We start from the raw sequence: 23,255 nt of genomic DNA on the forward strand, positions 1-23,255 counted from the left end.
GTTTATATTCGTAATAAATTTGATGTTATAAAAATAATTACAAACACATTATTTTTACTTATTAATGAATTTTGAGTAATTTATCTTTCAGAAGAGTTAGTTGGGAATTTCAATAGATGATAAAAAATAATTACAAATATCTATATCTATTATAAAGAGAATATGTTTTGGTAATTAGCCCTGTTTCTATTTTTGTATTACACATTATTACCCTTAAATTTTTAAAAAACTTTTCTTTAAATTTTTTTTCAAAAATAAATATATAAAGGGAATTGGAGTATGTAATAATTTTTTGTCTCTACTTTTTAATAGACTATTATACCCTTCAAATGTAAATTTTTTTAATATTTTATCTAAATAACTATTCATAATCTTCTAATATCATGTCTATATGTAATTATTAGAGACATATCTTAACCCTTCTAATTTATCACAATAACAATAAATACATATTATTAATTTATTAGTATAATAATAAATTGGATCTTTGATATTGCAACGGTGCAAAGAAACCTAGGTTTATATGGACTATAGAGAATGATCTATATTTGTAATAAATCTAACGTTATAAAAGTTAATTAAAACACATTTATCATAATAACAATAAATACATATTATTAATATATTAGTATAGTAATAAATTGAATCTTTGATATTGAAGCGAGCAAAGAAACTGTAGACTCATGGACTATACAGAATGCTAAAAGAGAGTTTTTATATAAAGAAGACAATTGTAATTCAACATTTTAAATTAAATTTTAATTATATATATATATATATATATATATATATATTAATTTCCTCCTTTAATTTTGACATATATTTTCATATAATATATAATATAGTTATCATTTTTATATGAAAAAAGTTTTATTAAGAGTTATGTTTATGTTATTTACTAAAAATGAGAAAATATATTTTAATTATTTTAATTCTTTTATGAGAATGAAAAGAAGGACATTGTGGTCATTTGTTAATTATTTTATTATTATTATTATTATTTTAAGTACAAAAGGAGGTGTTAACAGTTAGTTTCTACGTTTTTTATTCATGACTCTATTCATTCCTTTTTTACATTCTCTAAAGACCAAGGAGTAGGAGACCAACCGGAGATCGTTGTCACTTCATCTTCTACTCAGCTAGGTAAGGGGGAGTAAGAAACCTTACTTAGGGGTGTGAGAATAATTGTTGAGTAGTAGGATTGACCCTCAATTCCTTGCCTAATGCATGCTTATAGGAATAAGCAAAATATGAATGTTTTCTGTTTTAATGTACAAGTTTTCTATTGTGTTCGTTGTTGGGTGTGGTGCATGAATATGTGTTTAATTTAAAAAATAGATAAGTTTTGACATAAATTAGAGTGCTTTGTGAGTTTCTGTGGGAAACCCTATGAGGAACAATCATGGATATGATTTGTTGATGAGAATTGAGGTATTTTATGCAAAATTGAGTATAGATTTATGTTTTAGGTATTATTTGGAGGATTTTTACCGATTGATTTATATGATTACATGTTTGTTGTGAAAAATCGTCTGATTACAAAGTATAGGTTTGCACTGAGGGCACTGGGCGCAATTCTTTGCACTGAGCACAAATTAATAGTTTCTTAGGAAAATTGAGCCGGACTTAGGAAAATTGAGTCGGGCTCAAGAAAGTTGCGTCAAGTGCAAAAAAAGTTGCGTCAGGCGCAGGAAAGTCACGTCGAGCGCATGTGAAGCTACGTCGGGCGGATTTCATCACTTTAGGCGCGACATTAAATTTGTCGGGTGCACTCAGGGCGTATCAGGCGTGCTACTCCGCTTTTGGTGCGGCATCTAATTCACCAGGCGCGAGTTGGGGCACGTCGAGTGTGACCCTTACTGATGTCTACATGTTTCTTCTGTGTTTGGAGGTACAAATTAGATGTGAACTATCTTATACTGATTTGATGTGAATTATGTGTTCTTATGAATGCTATGATGAACAGGATCCTTATGTGTGTGACCTTATGAATATGACTATGAGAAATGTGATATGTGAACAAGTGACATGAAACATGATATGATGTGACAAGTAAAATGTTGAGTCAATGAAGTGTGAATGTGTGACATGTATCATGTGCATTTATGTGATGGCTACGATGTGAAGTACACCGTTATGGAAGACCTTCCTTGTGTAACAACTTGGGGGAGTTCTAGGGGATAGTGCAGTTTAGATATCTCGATTCCGCCCATTTGTGAGCACGAGACGTAACTTGCGCAACTTCGCTATCCCAACCAGACCCTAGCAGTACATCCTTCTAGTTGAGAGTGTATGGGTAGCTCCCTACATGTACTCCTAGACTACCTTAGGTGTGTTGTTTAGGCAGCTCACCAGTGATATGTGATATGGCGCCACATGCATGCATTTTTTAGTTGAGTCCTTAACATCATTGCATGATGAATGACTGTGTGTTGTATGTGTAACTTGAATTTGCACTTGGTTAATATATATTTTTTATAATATGTATTGCATTAGTTTATTTTATTTTTACAAATAATAGTTTTATATATAATTGTTTTTTGAGAATATTTAAAAAAAAGAAAATTATTGTAAAATTTCTTCCTTTTATATTATTAATAAATATGAACAAAGAAAACAAATCACATTAAATAAAGGACATAAATATTAATGATTATTTCTCTTTTATCGTATTACCAGTACATTCTATAGGCAACTGTACAAAATCTGGCAAATCATATAAAATTATAATTTGATAATTCTTTATTAGTATATTAAAATGAGTTAACTTCTGTACAATTTTTTTAAAAATGTTTTACGAAGCCTATTAATATCATGATTAGAAAGAAAGTCCAACTCATTTGATTAATTAATAATAACAAGCTGCACACACTCACATATTAATTTTGTATAGACCACAAGTGTCTTTTATTGAAAGTAATCTTATTTGAACGACAAATTTTTTTCCTTTTAATATTTAACATAGTGACATATCTAAAACTTGAATTTGAGATCATTATTTAAGTTGGGCCCATTTTTAAGTTTTGGTCCTCTTAATTTTATTTTATTTTAATCCTCTCAATTTTCTATCCTTATAATATATATTTTTACTTTGGTACCTATAATTTTTTTCTATTGATTTTGATGGATGAAATTGATGATAATAACTAAAATTAAAAATATATATTAATTATATAATGATTAAAATTTATAATAAATTAATAATTTTTATCATATAAAATATATTTTATATTTATGATAAATAACTTATACAATGATGTAGATAATATTAAATATTGTATAATACAAAATTATATTAACTATTAATAACTTCTTTTAAAAATTATGATAATTTGATATAAAAATAAAAATAACATATTGAATGAGATAAAATGTTAAAAAAACATATCTAAAAACACTCATTAAAAAAATAAATAAAATTCTCTCATTGAATAATGATCAATAAAAACATCTCTAAACAAAATTCTAGCACCATATATAAAATGTGTCTAAAAATAATAATGAAATAAGTGAAACATGTCCAAAAGTAAACCAATCTCTCAAACCCTTATGAAACACAATTTGATTTCAAAGTAGCATGATTTAATTAATTTTCACCTAATTAAACACATCTAACATATTTTTTTCAATAAAAAAATCACTATAATTAATGCCATTAAATTGGCTACCATATAACTCAATTATTATATCTACTTGGTTAACACTATATTTCTATCCTATCCATAAAAAAAATAAAAAAAAATTGCGCTAATAATTCCATCATTCTCTACCAAACACAACCGAAAATGTTTTTTTATAAAAAAAAAAAAAAAAGTAGGCATAAATAGTAATAAATAAATAAATAAATAAAAAAAGTTCATGCCGTCTTTGTCTCTAAAGATGAAATGTCCAAGTCCTAATTAACCGACAGTGATTCCATCTACATTAATTTAAGAGAAGTTTTCAAGTTAAAAAAAGTACCCTTAACATAAAATATGATGCATGTGATTATTGATAGAATTTCTTTTTTTTTTTTTGATAAGCAAAAGAGATTAATATTAAAAGGAGTACAAGGGGTACTCCAACCCGTTACAAGAGATACAGATACAAAATTAGTCTAAAATCTAAAATAGAAACTATAAGAAATACAATGTTGGGTTATTATACCAAGTTGAGTAACTAAAAGAACAAACAGGGATAGAACAATTTATCCACTTCCATGAACGCAATTTAATATTATCCAACACTTCCTTGGCATCTATAGTACCTTGCTGAAAGATAATAACATTTCGATGAAGCCATAGGGACCAAATGACAGAAACCCAGACTACTCGCAATAATTGAGAATGTTTTTCATATATGCCAAGATTCGTCCAATATAAATAATGAGAAGTTATAGAATTGGGGAACACCACCGTAACCTCCAACCACTTAGCAACAGCTAACCAAGTATTAAAAGCCATCGGACACATTAGAAAGAGATGAAGAGGATTTTCTACAAACAGAGAGCAAAAAGAACAGAGATTATTTTCCAACTCCACACCACGTGCTTGTAACAATGATTTGCACGGGAACGCATTCAATAGCACTTGCCAACAAAAGACCAAACACTTGATCGGAGCCTTACATTTCCAAAGTCTTTTTATAACTAGTTGAAAATCCGAAGAGTTTCTGAGTTCTCCACCTACCGATCTTTGTAGCCAAAGGTACGCACTTTTCACCGAGAATACACCGTCCTTGTCATAAGTCCATCTCCAATAATCTTGCCTTGACGAGATAACTTGCAAGCCCTTAAGCATATCCAACAAGATATTCACACTCCTACCTTCATGGACAAAAGGTTCTCTTCTCCACTTAACCTGCCACACCCATGTAGATCCCTCCCAAGTTCCATTATCTGCCACCACTGACAATGGGTCAAAGGCAAAGGAGAACAACCGAGGAAATACTTCCAACAAGCGCAAACCACCTATCCACTTATCCTCCCAAAATCGGGTCATAGTACCATCACCAATACAACGTTCAATCTTTTCGTCCAACCAATAATTCCCTTGATGTAGCACCCACACTATATCCTTCCACCACCAAGATGCCTTCCTATCCACATTTGAGCAATTTGAAAAAGACTCAATACGACCATACCTATGATGGAGAACTTTTGCCCACAACATACCCGGAGATTGCATGCACCTCCACACCCATTTCCCTAGGAGTGCCCAATTGAACAATCTAACATCTTTTATACCTAGTCCACCCTCCACCTTAGACTTACACACTGTTTCCCATTTAACCCAAGGAATCTTTGAGCCATCCTTGACACCTCTCCACAAGAAATCACGTTGGATAGCCACAATTTCCTTAATAACCAAGTTTGGAGCTTTAAAAAATGAGAGAAAATGAATTGGAATAGCATTCAAAACCGAATTAATTAAGGTCACTCTCCCTCCAATGGATAAATGCTTATACTTCCAAGAGGATAGACGCTTTCGAAGGCTATCAAGCATTGGCTTCCAAGTATACAACTTCCTAGGATTAGCACCAAGAGGTAAGCCCAAATGCTTGAAAGGTAGTTGACCCACTTTGCAATGTAAGAAAGCAGCCGCCAAATTAGTAAAATCTGCCCCAGAATGAATACCGACCACGCAGCTCTTATGGAAATTAATTTTCATGCCTGAAATTAATTCGAAACCACGCAAGATTGCTTTTAAGCACCACAGATTCTGCATAGTAGCTTCTCCAATAATCAGAGTATCATCCGCAAACTGTAAAAGAGAAACCGGAGGACCTTCATCGCCTATGTGTAAACCCTTAAACAAATTCATTTCTGAAGCCCTACTCATCAATAGTCTGAGGCCTTCCGCAGCAATTAAGAACAAAGATGGTGCCAACGGATCCCCCTGCTTTAATCCTCTACCCAAAGATACTTCTGCTGTAGGACTCCCATTCACAAGGGTTGATAGGCTTCCCCCACATACACAAGCTTCCATCCATCGGACCCATCTCTCGTGAAAACCACACCCTTGGATCATGAACAACAGATAGTCCCATTCCACGGAGTCATATGCCTTCTCATAGTCAATCTTCATAACAAAAATTTGCTTCTTATATTTCTGAGCATAGTCAATAGCCTCAGAAGCAACTAAAAAACTATCCAACAAGTGTCTACCAGGAATAAAAGCAGACTGATTCTCTGAGATGATTGATGGAAGAATACCACGCAATCTATTCACCAATACCTTAGAGATAATTTTATACAAGCACCCCAGCAGGGAGATAGGACGGAAGTCTGTCAAACCTTGAGGACAAGAAACCTTAGGGACCAGAGCCACAAAATAAGACAGAAGAGCCTTTGGAATCTTCAAGTTAGTATGAAACTCAGCAAGCAAGTCCATCACATCCACCTTCATAAGAGGCCAAAATCTCTTTAAAAAAGCAAAATTGAACCCATCAGGCCCTGGGCTTTTGTCACCGTCACTCTCCCTAATTAAACAACTTACCTCCTCCTCAGTAAAGTCACCCACTAACCTTGCATTTTGTTCATTAGACACCACCGGAAAACCAGCAAGTGACAATCGTGGTCTAAGCCAACTTCTTGCTTTGAAGTGCTCATCAAAATATGACCACACTACTTGTTTGATCTCATGGACCTCCTCTACCATACGCTCACCCATCTTCAAGGCTACAATCTGGTTACGTCGTTGTCTTCCCCTGATACAAGCATGAAAGTATTTGGAATTTTGATCACCATATTTACCCCCAACGAATTCTTGCCTTTTGAGCTAGCAAGGTTAACTTGTTTCTCCGAGCACTCCAAATCCCAGCTACTAACTCCTTTTGCCTATTTCTTTCTGATTGTATAAGAACCTGTTCCTCGTTCTTCGCATCAAGCTCCTTTAATTCATTTGTCAGACTTTTTATCATGGTATCCACATTACCAAACACCTCAATATTCCACTTCTTTAGAGCATTTTTAACATTCAAGAGCTTTGATCGTAATCTTTGAGCAGCCCACGGACCTTGGACCTGTTTCTCCCATGCAGACCTTACCACACCCTCAATACCACAATGAGAAAGCCAACAATTATTAAAGCGAAACGGTTTAGGACCCCAATTTAGCACCTTATGGTTCAAAATCAAAGGACAATGATCAGATACATCTCGCGGGATCACCTTCACAAATCCTGCACCCCAGTGAGCACTCCAACTTTCTGATACCAACACCCTATCCAACCTGCTCATTATAGATCCATCACTCCTAAACCAAGTAAATCGCTTGCCAACCAGTGGTACATCAATCAACTCCATCTCAGTTATAAATGAATTGAATTCCTCCATATCCCGTGCACCATGGTCACCAAACCCCCCTTTTCTCTCTTCTAGTCTTCTCACCGTATTGAAATCCCCCACTATACACCATAAACAACTCCCAAAACCTCTCTTAGACATTATTATATCTCCCCATAACCGCCGCTTATCCACAAGGTGACAAGAAGAGTATACATTGACCACTACACACCTATACGCATCCACACCCCATTGCAAGCAAACACCATGAAAACCAGAACCAGAAAACGAAAATAATAATTTACCTCTATCAGAGTTCCAAATTGAAAGTAGACCTCCACTCCTACCGTGAGAAGGGGAAGCAAACCACTGAAACTTTGTAGATCCCCATAATTGAGCACAACGAGCAGTATCACACATCTCCAATTTAGTCTCCTGTATAGCAATAAAATCTAGCTCCTCAGATCGAATAAGCTCTGATATGCGATGACTTTTCACTTTACCCCCTAATCCCCGACAATTGAATGTACCAACTTTCATTGCATATATGAGGCTCCCCTTATATCAACCGATGCCATACGATCCCTCTGCTCCATGGATATAATCTTCTGTCGCACTTCATCTTCATTTCCACGCACCTCCATTCCAATACTCTTGCAAATAGATAGAATACGATTTGCCATGGCTTCATCACAACATCGTTCTGCATTAGCAGCTGAATTGGCCCCATTAATATCATTTGAATGGACCACCTTAGAGTTTCCCCCACCTACACTAGTCTCTGGAGCCAAAGAACTTTTTGGCAATGATGATGAATCTTGAGGTGCTCCTTGGATCTGCATTTTCTTTCTGGCTCTGTTTAGTGCGTTTCTCACATTATTTCTTATAGTTGGCTCATGACACTCCACAACACCCCCTCTACTAGACACATCTTCTTTTTCACGAATCACCCTGCTCATATTGGTAATCAAACCATTATCAACTACTGCGACATGTTGGTCAACGCATACCTCCCTCATCGGGCTCACCATATGATTCTTCTTATTCCCCACTGCCCCACAATGATTATTCTTAGTGCCTTTGTTACTAACCCCTACAATTACGTTATTACCTTCCATGGCCGACTCAGTACTTTTACCATCTTCCATAGCAGTTTCGTTGACCCCTTCCACTATGTGTTCCACCCTTTTCGTAACCCCCTCAATGCCATTCTGACCATAATCATCATTGGCAATTCCCAATGAGACCTCACCGCTGCTACTTGCTTTGTCCATCATCTCTGGTGGTTGTTCCTCTATTCCTCTATCATCCTCAGAGGAATAATTTTCCACATCCTCCAAATTAAGTGACTGATCGACGGAAGCATCCTCAGAGTTGCTATCATCACTGGACCATTCTGTTGTCAGAAATTGTCCTCCATGTTCCTCCACCAAGCGCACTGAGAAACCTAAATCATTCACCAATACCCGTGTTTCCTCATTGATCAATGCCTTATACGTCGTACTCATTTGAATTCGGGCATAATCAAGACGCCTTCTCTGTCGTGTATCATCGTCTACTTGGATGAAATCCCCCATTGAAGATACCATTTTAATGAAAAATTTCTCTGACCATGCATGAAGGGGAATGCCATAACAACGTACCCATGTTTGACGTCGTACACAGACCATCCTCGGATGCCATTCAATTATCTCATAAAACCACCTCTCCCAAAGTTGTTTATATAGTGACACTGTATCCTTAAGATTAACACAAGCATCCGATTCTACTAAAACCATATCATCACCCATCGTTGTCACCTTAATATCCAGGAGACCCTCTTGTAATAGCTCTTGACGTATCGTATCTAACTGGATATGACGATGGCGCCGACCCACCAAAGATCGCTGACAATCCTCTATTACCTTATCATCCACCGAGAAATGAAGATGAGCCCAAGGCTCCTTTTTCCTCACCCATTCAGTACCCCTCTTAGCGGATACCACCGTATTTCCCTTTGAATCCCTAGCGTTGAACCTGGTTTGTCCTTTTAATTTATCCGCATATGAGTCACTATGGCTACGCATTTCCCTGCCAGAGGCACATTGTCTACTAACTTGCATCTGCGTACCAACATGACTGTTACTCCTCACATTTCGAGAATGACGAGTGAGGTTGACCTTTAGCCTCCGTGCTCCAATGACAATAGAATTAAGACTCCTCTCCAAACCTTTCACATCGTAGACACCAGAGAATCGTACAAACCCAAACCTTCGTCCATGATTATCCCGTTTTTTGGGAATAAACACATCTACTACCTTTCCCCATTTTTGGAAAATTTTCCACAGCACCGAGATCTCTTGATTATCTGCCACATTGGTGAAGAAAAACGATGTAGAATTATTCAGAATCTTTCTTAAGTGTCCTCCAAAATTTTTGTGAGCTCCCTCCATTCCCCTTAGAGACCTTTTCGTGATCATTTTCCCGTTCTGCAATCTGAATCACGCAACCATAACCACTCCGATTAAGACAGAAAAGCCTTGTTTAGTAAGACATTTGATCAAACATATGGTGCGCAACCTCTCCCTTACATCCTAGAATGGCATCCTGCATGTCCAGAGCTTGAGGAAACAAATATGAGGAAACACTGCAAAAGATTCCAACACCAAAACCGATAAGACAGAAAGACTTTGTTCAAAGTGTCATTTGATCAAACACCTGGTGCGCAACCTCTCTGTTTGAACTATGAAGAAGAAGAAGAAGGAGATGCTACGACGCTACAATGACCAATTGGACAAGTTGATGATTGAACAAGTCAGAAGCCCTTTGTAAATCGGCTAAAGACAATTCAGACCAAGAACACCCTACAGATCTTAATTGTCTAATAGATGAAAAGGAAGATTGTGGCTATGACGAGGAAGAATAGAACCTTTTAGAAGTTTTAATTTGAATGCCGTTCCACCCTTATTTGTACTTCACCTTCCTTACTGATTTGATACTTCATCGCAAGTAGATTCGGAGTCTCGTTTACACTGTCTCTTCAAGCCTTCTCTCTTTCTCTTTCTCTCGTTCTGTCTCGTTCTCTCTTTCTCTCAACGTCTGTCTTTCTCTCTCGTTCTCGGGGCACAGCGGGTCGAGGGTGGTGGGTGTTGGGTGTGTCGGATTCGGACCACGGAGGGTGGTGGCTGGTGTGGGTGGCTGTTAGCTTGGGTGGTGGGTGTGTCGGATTCAAACTGCGGAGGGTGGTGGTTGGTGTGGGTGGTTGTCGGTGTGGGTGGCTATGGGTGGTGGGTGTGTCAGATTTGGGCCACGGAAGGAAACGACGGATTCAATTTGGAGGTTGGCATCATCGGGATCAGTGTTGGACGGTGTCACGGTGGAAACGACGCCGGAGCTTGGCTCCGATGAGTTTTCAGATTCCGGTTCTGAGTGGTCTCTGAAGCGGAACTTCGGAGGAGGAGGAGGAGGAGTTGATGAAGATTCCATTTCCATGCCAAACTAATGAAAAGGATTTGAATTTGGTGATAAATGCATCAAAACGTGGTGGTTGAGTGTCAATAATATGAAAGAAACTTGATTATCCTGTTGAGAAGGTTAGCTGCTATGTCTCAGATGACAGTGCATCTATGCTTCTCTTTGATACCTTGTCAGAAACTGTTGAGTTTACCGGAATATGGGTTCCTTTTTGTAACAAGTATAACATTGAGTCGAGGGCACCGTAGTTTTATTTCTCTCAGATACTTGATTACTTGAAAGATAAGGTGCACCCACATTTGTTAAGGATCGCAGGGCCATGAAGGTGGGGACTACATAGATAAGCCATGAAAAAAGTTTTTTTTTTTTTTTTTTTTCTTTTTTTTGATGTTGCTCTATTGTCCATGTGAGACTTTTAGGGTTTTTCCTTTGCACATTTGCAGAGAGAGTATGGAGAATTCAAGGTGAAAATTAATGTGTTGGTTGCAAAGGATCAGAAAAAAACCAGAAGAGGGGTGGGTGATGCAAGATGGGTAATCCATGGCCTGGGAACAACATTGATGATCATCCAGGAATGATTCAGGTTTAGCCATTGTTTGATGTGCATTAGGATTTTGTTCCAATAACAAATGTTAATTATTATTGATTTAGGTCCTCTAAATCAAACTTGGGGGAGGGTGTTGAAATTCAGTCTCAAAAATTAGTCTTTCTTCAAAACTTTGGATAATCAACAAACCAAGGAACCATGACTTGTCTTTGCGGGCATGTCTAGGAAGTGCTGGTGCACTGGACAAGGAAGGCAAGGAACTGCCAAGGCTTGTGTATGTTTCACAGGAAAAACGTCCTGGCTATCAACATCACAGAAAAAGCTGGTGCCATGAATGCTCTGGTTAGTAGCTTAAAGCCTAAAACATTAAGTATTTAAGAACAACATGGTATTAGAAAAACAGTTTATTGATAGAATTTCATGTTGTTCACATGTAACTTAAATAACTCGTGCTTTAGAAAATAGATGAACTGATATAATATATAACGCATTGATTTCCCACACTATGTGCTTCTATAGCTATTAAATACAAACAATTGTTACAAATTTAGCAAAAGTTAAAAAAAAAAAAATTTAACTACAACAATTTTCAATTGACAACGTTTGACAACGTGAAAGCAATTGTTCATGCGTTTTATGAACACTTTCGTATTGTATACTAGGTTTGTCTACATTGTCTTCTATCTCAAGATGTAGCTTCGCTTCACCTTGGTTTTTTTTTTATCATATTTTTTCCACTAAATTTTCCATTGTAGAACTATACTTCATTCACTGCAATTGACAAAGACGAATTTCTCTTGCTGAATTTGTTCTTCAGTTTTTTAGCTATGAAGGTCCTATGAAGTATCCAGAGAACAAGGCAAAGCAAGACACCAATTGAAATGAGGCCCAATCCTACATTGATAACCTTAAGATAATGGTTCAATGGAGGACAGTAACGTGAAGTAATTTCTTTGAATGTATCCCTCACAAAATTGCAATTCTGAAGGCCAAGTAAAATTGGAGTATAATGTTCCAATGCATAACTTTCATTAACTACTTGTACTAACTCCACGTAAATCATTGGGGTCACCCTGCCAATAGTCTTGCAAACACCATCTTCAGATGTCTTACACAAATACTTCTTCCAAACCTAAAAAAAAACAAACAATGAATTTGATGAATTATTTGTACGTCTTAATTAGTGATGTGAATCGGTAAAATTGAAGATTAACAAGCCCAAAGTTATATGATAAAGAAGAAGGATTAATGAGCTGAAATTTTAGTGTTTTAGGCTTCTTAGTGGAATTTAATAAGATAATGAACTTATTTAATTATTAGTCCCAAACTAAATAAATTTTAACCCATTAATTTTTCTTCTTTATCATATGACTTTGAGCTTGTTAGTCTTTAATTTTACTCAGCTGAATTCACATTAATTAGTAGAAACCAAAACTATAGAGTAAATTAAATACAAAATCCTTGATGTTTCATGATATTGCACGCAAGTTCTACCTTTTCAAACCACTAAAGTTGGTTGGCCTAATCCTAAGTTCAAATTATGATTCTTTGATAAGTATTTTATTGATATAGTAACACCTTTAAATGTTATATTAACTCTTTAATTATTTGAAAAATATGACGCAGACAAGTAATTGTAAACGTTAAAAACAAAACAAGAGAATTTAACTAATCTCATGAAATCTCATGTGTTAGTGTACTTCACTCAAAACTATAACAAATATAAAAACCAATTCAATCTTACAAGGGTAAATTTTGGCGATTCCTTTTTGCATCTCACTTCCCATAAAAATAAAATAAAATTTGTTCAATGACATGAAGAAATCAGAATTACATAACACATTTGTAGTTATCCTGTCAAGTATTTTTTTTGTTACTCAATCATGCCTCTATAGAAACTAAGGTTGTCAAACTCGACTCGTAGACTCGTAAGAGTCTACCTAATATTCAAAGATATTAAAATAGCACAGTCAGCAGCACCTATAAACCAGAAAAGAAGGGATGCAAAAAGTTTGAATAAAATAGCATAAACACAATAGCAATAGCATGGCTGAAGAAGGAGTAAAAACAAAGGAAATGAAGCACTTTTTTAGCGAGTGTTCTCTCAACCTAGCAAAGGTGAATGAACGGTGCTGGACGAGCAGGGAAACGTGTGAATGAACAACTCGTCAGAAACTACAGGGACGACGTCGAAAGCTACAAGGACGGCGTCAGACGGACAAAACGAAGCTAGGAGGTGTCGTGGGAGCTCGAATAGAGGCATATCGAAGAAAACAGAGGGAGGGAGAGTGTGGTTTTTTATATGTAGAAAATGAGAGATCGAAGAAAATAGAGAGGAGGCTAGAAACCCTCTTTGAAACGACGTCATTTTGGACATTTAGGGGCAAAAAATTAACCTGAAGCTGACTCGCGGACTCGTCCATAGACTCGCGATTCTGAGTGATTCTACTCGAGTCCAGCCGAGTCTGCAGGAATCTACCAGAAAACGATTCCAGAAGCAAGTTAACTAGTTTTCCTACCCTAGACTTGTAAACTCGTACGATTCTATAAGTTTACTCGCGAGTTTGACAAACATGATAGAAATACTAATATTTCAATCACCAAAAGAAATAATAAACTTAAAGTTGATTATGGACTACCAAAACCAACCAACAAAAAGATAAAGCAAAAGAATAATTCTAAATTTGATTATATATAATACTCTCTAAGCTTCAAAATATAAGATTTTTTTTTTTATATTTGTTAATATCATATATAAATAAATTTCACTTTATTTAATGTTATCATTTTTAAAATGCTCCTCATTTAATTGAGAATGTATTTGTAATATTCCTTTTTTTTCTTATATCAAGTTTCAAGAAAAGACAATTTTTAAAAAATAAATTATTTTTTTAGATAAAATTAATAAAATTAAATGACGTAAACAACCTTCCTAATATTCAGAATTGGAGGGAGATCAATATTCTTAGCAATCGTACTATTTATTAAACAAAAACATATTAAGTGCATCCCATGTTTTGAAGAAATTTCAAACTTCCTTTAGAAGTGATTGATCAATTTTCATTAACCAAGTGGTGATTGATCCAAAAACAAGTTGATACCCATCTCAAATTTGAAAAATGAGTTGAGAAACAAAAAGCATACCAATGAAGCATTGGCCGAGGAAACTTCTTGAGGCGTACAGTGGCGTTGTCGAAAGTGAGAGTCAAAGGGATAGCACAAAGGAGGCATTGTAGGTCCAGATTGATTGTAATAGTTCATACTACCTTGTGATGGACTTGCATCTGCAGTGTCATTGATGAACCGGTTCACAACACTAACAATATTCGTAACCACTTGTTTACTCTGAAAAAGTGTCTTGTTTGTTGTTCTCTGATCAACACATGGAAGGATATTGCTAAGGGCAGATTCTGCATGTGGATTCTCCACCCATTCTCCCATGGCCATGCACGTGTCACAAATTGCACTATAATACAAATAAATTAATCATGCCCCATACATACTAATAAATGACTAAGGAAATTAATTTCACATAAGAGAAACTTGGTCCCACTCTCTAACACTTTTTTTTCTTCTTCTAATATTCTCTATTATTGGTTTGAGTTTATTAAAAATCACAAATTTTAATAGATCCTAAAAAGTATGACTCATTAAATGAGATCTGAAACCCACAAAATCTATGGTTTCCGATAAATTTTAGTCAATACTAAAAGAATATTAGAAATAGAATGATAGAGAAATCAATGATACCATTACTTTTCCAGACAATTGAATTTCAATAAGGAAGGGTATATATACTATATAGCTAGATCATTCTTAATGAGCAAGTTACATTGATCTCACACCCAATGCCCTTACTTATTAAGGATTGTGAACACTCCACAAAGAATGAATGTGGTTGCAACCAATAACCATCCACTGATGACAAATCTGCAATGAAATATTGAAATATGAAAATGATCCTTGAGACAGAAGCAAAAAGCAAATGTATTATATTATCATAACTTACACGAGGATTGCATGTTGATATCCAAGGATAGACAGAACTGTAGAAAACATATAAGGAAATTATGAGCAAGAATATATTATTATAAAGTAAGCTCAAGGTATTTAAGATGTTAATTATCACCAATCAATACATACTTAATCCAATTAGAGCTAGTAGAAGCATCATAGCTGCCATCATGATCAAAGCTAGTCGCCTGCAAAGTGGATCATGTTACTATATGCATGCCAACATTAATTTGTAATTAATGAAGATTGAACATTATGAAAGCATACACGGCATTGAACAGTTTTTGTATTTTGACAGAGTTTTCATTTGTTTGCTCAGAAAGTGTATCTGCTGCAGTATTTAGATCCACATTTAAATTGTCAATATCATCCATGATATTAGATGGAAGAAACATCTCTGCCACCCTGATGGATTTGGCAAGTGAGAGATACTCTGTAACATTTCTTAGAGTCTGCACTGTGTAGTCTGATTGATTTACAACATAATGGAGGGTATTCACTGCCTCACCATGGAATTTATCCTGCCCAAAAGAAAGAACAATACATCCAGTCCTGTGGGAATAAGAGAGGTTAATTAGGCAGCATTTACCTGCAAAGCTTGAATGAATGGAATAATCAATCATTTTAAGTACTGGTTCCAGGGATTGGAATTTCATCATTTTTGTTAATGAACTGCTTTCTAGTGTCAACTTCATAAAGTTTAGGCTTAAGGCAAGATTAACTACACAAGAGACAGGTAAGCAAGACAGTGTAAATCATCATTTGAGTCCTTTTAAGTGTATATCGCTCACACTTTGGTTCCTGAAAGTATGGAAATTTAAAAAAAATTTATGAAAGTGTAAAATGTTACTTTAGTCCAAAATTCAGAAACATGTGTGACTTGAATGTTAATATTAACATATATTTTGAAACTAAAATTACAATAAATGGTTAAATTTAGTGACTTAAATGAAACAATTAGAACTTTCAAGAACTTATTTAGAAATTTCTTACTTTCAGGTACTAAAATGCTAATGATATACACTTTTAGAAATCCGAATGGTGTTTTACCCAACAAGATACTTCTTGGCCCTAGATTTCTTTTTAATATTTTCCTTTTCAATCATCCATGTTTTTGAGTTCAAACAATGAATTTACAGGAAACAAACTAACAAATAATAAATGTCATAAATGCTGATTATTAAAATTTCATAGCAGTTGAATGATTTGATTACAGCAAATTATCACCAACGCATGTATTTATTTGCGAATACAAACTATATATGTTTATGGTTAAAAGAGGAAAGGAAGGTGGGAATAAGGAAATCAAGCACTCTAATGAAGTGTTAACAAAGAGACATAAAACAAAGTTAAGAGAATTACGTTACAACACAGGTGAATAACAACAGCAACACTAGACAAATTCTTTGCAAACGATTTGATCCTTTGTCCTTGATGTTAATTCCCCATCCGCAGCATAGATGAATCACAAGTGCTAAGCCAAATGAAATAAACCATAGGACAGCAAGGGTGAAACCAGTCACACCAGTGAATCCAACAGACTGAACAAATAATGGTTAAAACTGATTAATTTAGTTGAAGTGAAAACCAGAATTTGGATGCTGTTAGGAACATTAGGTAAAAAACAATCTGCTGATAGATGAACAACATAACTGAACAATACCCCAACCTAAAATATATCATTTCAAGAATAGAGAAAAACAATGCAAAAAAATCAGAGACTCAGAAGGAGAAATTATTAGGTAGTTTAGGACTACCAAGAGTCCACAGTCTCAATCAATTACTATATGATATGTATTTAGATTTTTCAATCTACAACAAAAATTTAATAACACTTGATTACATGTCAATATGGCATGTAAAAACTAGTTAAAGATCATGTAGTCCACACCAACCACTTAATAATTTATCGCATGCAGGGAGCAAACATACCAGAATATCATATATAATTGGAATTAGAAGAAACATAATAAATCAGTGTCATCCGTTTGAGAACATTATGAAAATGAATCATTGTACTTACAGCCCAATAATGGCGATTTGAAATGTCCCAACCACCATGGTAACGTCGAAATCTGCGTAGAATGTCAGGTCTATTGGTCCTGTTTGCTGCTAGCACAAGAGTACCCTCAGTTTCAGGACGTGGTTCTATTTGTGTGACTTCATTCTTCCATGGACCCAAATTCTCTTCCCCTTAAAACAAAAAAGGACAAGGTGAGAACTGAGAACAAAAGTTACAAAACACTGTATTTATTTTGCCTAAACACGCATAATCCTCATACATAAACTATGTCCTTATTAAATATCAGCATCATTTGTTATGGAATGAAGAATTTGCCTTGTTTTCCCACAATGGAATATGTCAAAATTCAAGTAATTGTCAATTTGATCAGCTTATTGCATCCAATTTTTTTATGTTAAATATGAAATGAAACATTGGTACGTTCTTATAATTTTTATTTTTTTTTACATCTCTTAGAAGAAACAAAAACAATTGCATAAAACTTAGGTACAGTTCCTAAGATACGGTTGGTGTTCTCCAATCAGAGTTGAGGTTTTACTTCGATAGTATCTGCAAATGTATATAATGAATCTTGCATTAAATGATCAAAATAAAACCCCAGATTTTATTGGATAATCGTAAATAAGTTTTGTTTAAAACAATTATGAGGAAACATATTTATGACTAACCAATCACCACAATTTATATTTGTGAAATACTTTCACTGTAATCAATGTTACATAGACATGTGCAAGAGGCACCAACCTATGTTAAACTTTATGAGATGTTTGGCAGACCCACTTGGAGAGAAAGCTGAAATTAAGTTAAGAGAGAGTACTAGGGGGAAGATGAACAAGAGAAAATGGAACAAAGTAAAGGGAACAACACACTTCATTGCTACAAGCTTAAAGGATGACACCCTTCCATTTTGAATTCTCATCCAACCCAACTCTTAAAGCAATCTAACATAGAGATTGAGCCAACATCATGGAATGGTGTTGTTTATTTAGGATTGTGTTGTGCTTTGGATTCTGAGTCTAATCCAACTCTTGAAAATCTAATGTAGGGATTGAGGCAGCATGGTGATGATGTTTGTTTAGGATTGTGTTGGATACTAGGATGATTTATGGAAAAAGATGAGGAGAGTTCACATGGTGTGGTGAAGTGTAGTGTGCAGTGATGAAGACCTGTAAGGGAAAAGGTGGGTGTGATTTATTTAAAACTAGTTTAATTAGTATTTCCCACTGTGACTATAACCCACGGAGTTAAGTAAAGCAATGCCGCAACTTTTGAAAGTTGATATGCTATTTGCTTACATTTCTCTTTTCTGTTTTTTTTTTTTTTTTGCATTGCTTTTTAATTATGGTAATTTTATTTGCAAAGACAACGTGCAATGTATATATGTTTATTATATATAATGAAAATTTATAATAAATTATATATATAAATAAATATTATATTTGAACATATAAATTATATTTAAAATTTATATAAATAGAATTTTAAATATATAAATTATATTTTAAATTTATGATAAATAAATTATATTATATTAAAGAAAAATTTTATTTCTTGATGATTTATTTTAAATATTAATATTTAATTCATAAAAAATTATGATATATAAAAATCAAATTAAATAAAAAGTTTAAAAAAATCCTTACAAATCTTCTAAAAAAAAATTCGTAAAAATATTTTGACACAAAATAATAATTCATCTTTAATATATAAAAATTTATAATAAATTTAATCAATTGTTACATAACTCATCATCATCAATGAATCCAAAACTTAGAAATTTACTAACAAATCCGAATAATAAATAGTAAAACTAACTCACCCACAAACAACCTTTTACTCAGATACTCCCTCCAGATACACACATATATGAACAAAGAATGTTTAAATTTTTTGAATTGAAATATAAATAAACTTAAATCAAGTCAATCTTATTTAATGTTCTTATTTAAAAAATATTCCTATAATAATAAATAAAAAATACTATCTATTATAAATATGGTTAATAATATTTTTAAGGCAAAAATCCTATTTTGGTCCCTTATATTAATTATTTATTTCAATTTAGTCCCACTTTTATTTTTTGTTTCAATTTGGTCCCAAACTAATTAATTGGTTTCAATTTAGTCTCAAATTAATTAATTGGTTTCAATGTGGGACTTCCGTCCAAATTATTTACACGGAGTTAACTTTTGGCCACGTGGATACCACATAGATGCATACGTGGATGACAATTTTTGGCTAAAAACCTATTTTGGTCCCTTATAATAATTGTATGTTTTATATAAAATTATGAAAATTAAATATATTTAATAAATTTTCTGATTTTTTTTATATATAGATATTTAGAGGGAGTACCATCTAACCGAACTAAAGCAAAATAAACTAGCAAACGCTAAATCTTCATGTCCCCTCAACCCCCACAACTTTATCCTCGTTTTCTGAAAATAACATTGCTCATTTTTTTCAATTTTCAGATAACATTGCTGAATATATGCTCTTAGATTTGAATTTTATTGAACATTTTACCGATAAAAAGAAAAAAAGAAGCTCACTTTTGCAAGGTTTAATTTTACTACACAGTATTTCTGAAAAAAAAATTTAATAATAAAAAATAAATAAATATTAAAACTATAAAAATAAACACGAATTTGCTTCTGTTTCATTGGAAAATGATATATGAATTAACTAACGAAGAAGTCTCAATCAAAAGTCATATATCCCTCCACTGATTACATAGTGAGTGATAGATGAATCACGACAAAACAATATTCTGGAGTGATACTCGCTACTTTCCTTAATGACACCAATGAAGACACGTTCATTTACCTTTGTGCCACGAACATGATATATAAACTTAGGATAACAATTACAATGAATCAAAGAGAGAAGCTATTATCAGTCTCAATCAAATGAATCAACTTTAACACCACGTTAGTGTATATGTTGGCTTCTAACTTTGTTTACGCGTTGTTCTGAATCAGTTTGAAAGATTGCAAGGGGAAATCAACTACATGAGATAAAATAACTCTTAATTAACTCTTAGTCTCTTTCTTATCTTCATTTCAGAAAATTAGGTAACAAACTGCAAAACTTGTTGTAATTTCATTATCATGTAGTGGCCAAGGTTTCACAACATAATATCATGTTTTTTCCAACTTGCAACTACATCACAACCGTAATTATGATTGGATCAACTGCATTCATAAGTAGCAATTGTCTTTAGTGTTAAAGTTTTAAATCATGAGCCAACCACAATTTAAAATTTTACATTTGATGACTATTTTATGTTAAGGATAATGAATAATGTTTTGCAGTAACCTTGAAGGGTATAGATAACTAGAGATATTTAGAAAAGAATAAAACTTTAATTAATTTTCAATATCGATATCAATCAATGTGTAACTTGTAAATGAAAAGCATTGTGAAAAAATTAGTTAAGAGCCTCAATGTCATCATTGACAGAGAAAAGGAGGTGCATCAAATGGAAAACGGAAGAAGAAAAAAGGTGTGGCAGCTGCTTTGATATGTGAATATATATAAATTGAGAAACTAATTGTATTAAAGTAATTTATAACTTTTTTCTACTTATAATTTAGGCGAACTATAGGTTAGGACATCCCAATAGTATTAACAAATAATACTTGTTCTTACCGGAGATCGGTCGTGAGAGACGATCTGATAGGTAAGATTGTGACCCTCCTTTGCTGGGTACGTCGGTTGTTCCAAAGAGAGGGTGGTACCTGTAAAAGAGACTCCGATGTTAAAGTTAGTATTTGTGGGTGTATGGGTCTCGTATATGTAATGCACGTACCTTAGTGTGAACTAGGGTGTATCTGGGCCTTGGGCCTGAGGTTGGTTGTCACCCGTTCAGATAGTGGACCTTTGTCTTGGTCGATGTCATGTGACGTATATCCGATGTCAATCTGGCTTTAACGCCGAACTCAAGCTCGGCTTCGCAGTACGGACAGTACAATACTAAATAGCAAGAATGGATTTTCTTCAATTCCTTGCACATTTACACGAGTATTATTGTTTTCAATTAAAAGAATTCAAGCAGACATTAAATAAACAAATATTGTTTTTCAAAATCAAAACATCTTACAACACTTCTTTAACCAAAGACAAAGATTCAACTTCTAGCTTGAGTATATGAAATTGTAGCTCAAGATACTATTTTATTCATATAGGAACCGATCTGGTGGGAAGGAATTTTACCTCCTTAATAGACAAAAAACAAAAAAAATTCCTACTAAATTCTCAAATTACTTTTGTGATATTGACCGTTATTCATTGTTAAAATCGTAAGACAAATATGATGGATTAATATAATAATTTAGTATTTCATACTCACACGTTATAAGAATAATTTATTTAATAAAAAATCTCATGTTTCATTCTTATTGTGTGCAAAAGCTCTTTAGATAAGTGAAAAATAGAGTATAATGAAGGTAGTTTCTAACCCAATAAATTAGAAATATATGTGACAAGATTAAAAAAAATCTTAAGACAAACATTTTCAGCATATAAAGGTGACATCAATATCAATTTAGAGCTAAAATATTTACGTGCAAGGTAGATTGTTCTCCTGTCTCTGCAAATAGTCTGTTTTTTTTTTTTTTTTTTTTGTAGTAAACGCATCATTATATTGTGCTTTTGCAAACTCCCATTAGTTTGGGTGAAAAGAAATGACAAATTACTTTTTAATAACAACCGATACAAATTACCTATATTAATAATAATTCTGTTTTTGAAACAAGTTTTAGGGTTCGAGTGATGTTGAGAGCAGTTTCTATCTGTTCTTTTGAGCTTGTGAACTAGGAAGGGATCTTCCTAATGGAGCATTGGGCTGGTTGTTCTTGTATCTTGGTATTTTCCATTGAAGCATATTTCATATTACTGCTCTGAATCACCAACACTCATTTACCACCAAAATAGGTGCTGCACAGTTGGTATCATTTTTCCAATAAGATTACAGATATATTGATTATTAAAGGTTTGATTGAGTAAACTTCACTATAAAAACTTTTAGGAGAACAAAATAAGAAGAAAAAAATGAAATAAATTTCTTTATAAACTAAAATTAACTTATGCATAAATTATTTTGTAATTTTTTTCTATTAACTTTTTCAAAATCTTATTTTTAATTCATACATAAGTTAACTTTAGTTTATGAACGAGCCTATTTAGATATGAGCTAAAAATACTTTTGAAAACTTCTCTATCAGAAATAAAGAGTATTTTTCAAAAGAGAAACTTTCAAAAACATTTTTAAGTTTGTATCCAAACAGACTTGAAACTTTTTTTTTTTTTTCCTATTTTTTCTCCTAAAAATATTTTTAGAGAAATTTATCCGAATTGACACTAAAACTGATTGGAAAAGACAATAATCTAACAGTGCAATGGAGTTTCAAAATACAACACTTCATGCTTTCACCAACAAGAAATAGAAAGGTTAATGCTTTCACAACATCTCCTTTTTTAGGCAAAACTATCTAAATCGTTATCAAAGGTGAAACATGAATCCAAATATGTAAACAATAATGTCACAGAAATTAACGTGTCTTTCCTCTAGATGGCCGAGTTTTTCATTAAAATATCTTTATGGTAAGTAAGTCTAAGGATAAATAAAAATAACATTGACAAATAGACTGGAAATGAAGTAGCCCCCCCGATGATCTCCAGTATCAGAAATTTGGAAAGTGAACATAATTTCCCCAGTAAAAATAACAAGATTTTTAACACAGCCATCATAAAACCTTCAATGTTCAGATTTTGTGAAGAAAAAGTTGACTGTTAAGCTCACAATTAAATTAGCTTAATAGTCAAAGGAAACTTCAAATCACCACATTAGCATGCAATTACTGATATGAATGCGTAACATGTGCTAGTTAAGCTCCAAAAGTGTAGAAATTACACCTACCAGTTCCCTCAGACAAACTTTCTAAAGATAAATAA

At 33.7% G+C, this 23,255-nt stretch overlaps 1 protein-coding gene across 1 annotated transcript; it reads right to left on the reverse strand.

Moving 5' to 3' along the window:
• Window positions 1–11,660: 11,660 nt before the first annotated feature.
• Window positions 11,661–18,798, reverse strand: LOC109790853 (uncharacterized). Its single transcript, XM_029269740.2, has 9 exons — window positions 18,045–18,798; window positions 17,301–17,470; window positions 16,640–16,818; window positions 15,545–15,829; window positions 15,407–15,465; window positions 15,273–15,309; window positions 15,122–15,193; window positions 14,408–14,729; window positions 11,661–12,395 (listed from the first exon to the last, which is right to left on the reverse strand). The coding sequence occupies exons 1-9, from the start codon at window positions 18,217–18,219 to the stop codon at window positions 12,021–12,023; spliced, it is 1,674 nt and encodes a 557-aa protein (XP_029125573.1). The 5' UTR covers window positions 18,220–18,798; the 3' UTR covers window positions 11,661–12,020.
• Between the last annotated feature and the right edge of the window lie 4,457 nt (window positions 18,799–23,255).

The sequence above is a fragment of the Cajanus cajan genome, chromosome 11 (genome assembly GCF_000230855.2).
Source record: "Cajanus cajan strain Asha chromosome 11, NIPB_CcT2T_4, whole genome shotgun sequence".
Lineage (NCBI taxonomy): Eukaryota > Viridiplantae > Streptophyta > Magnoliopsida > Fabales > Fabaceae > Cajanus > Cajanus cajan.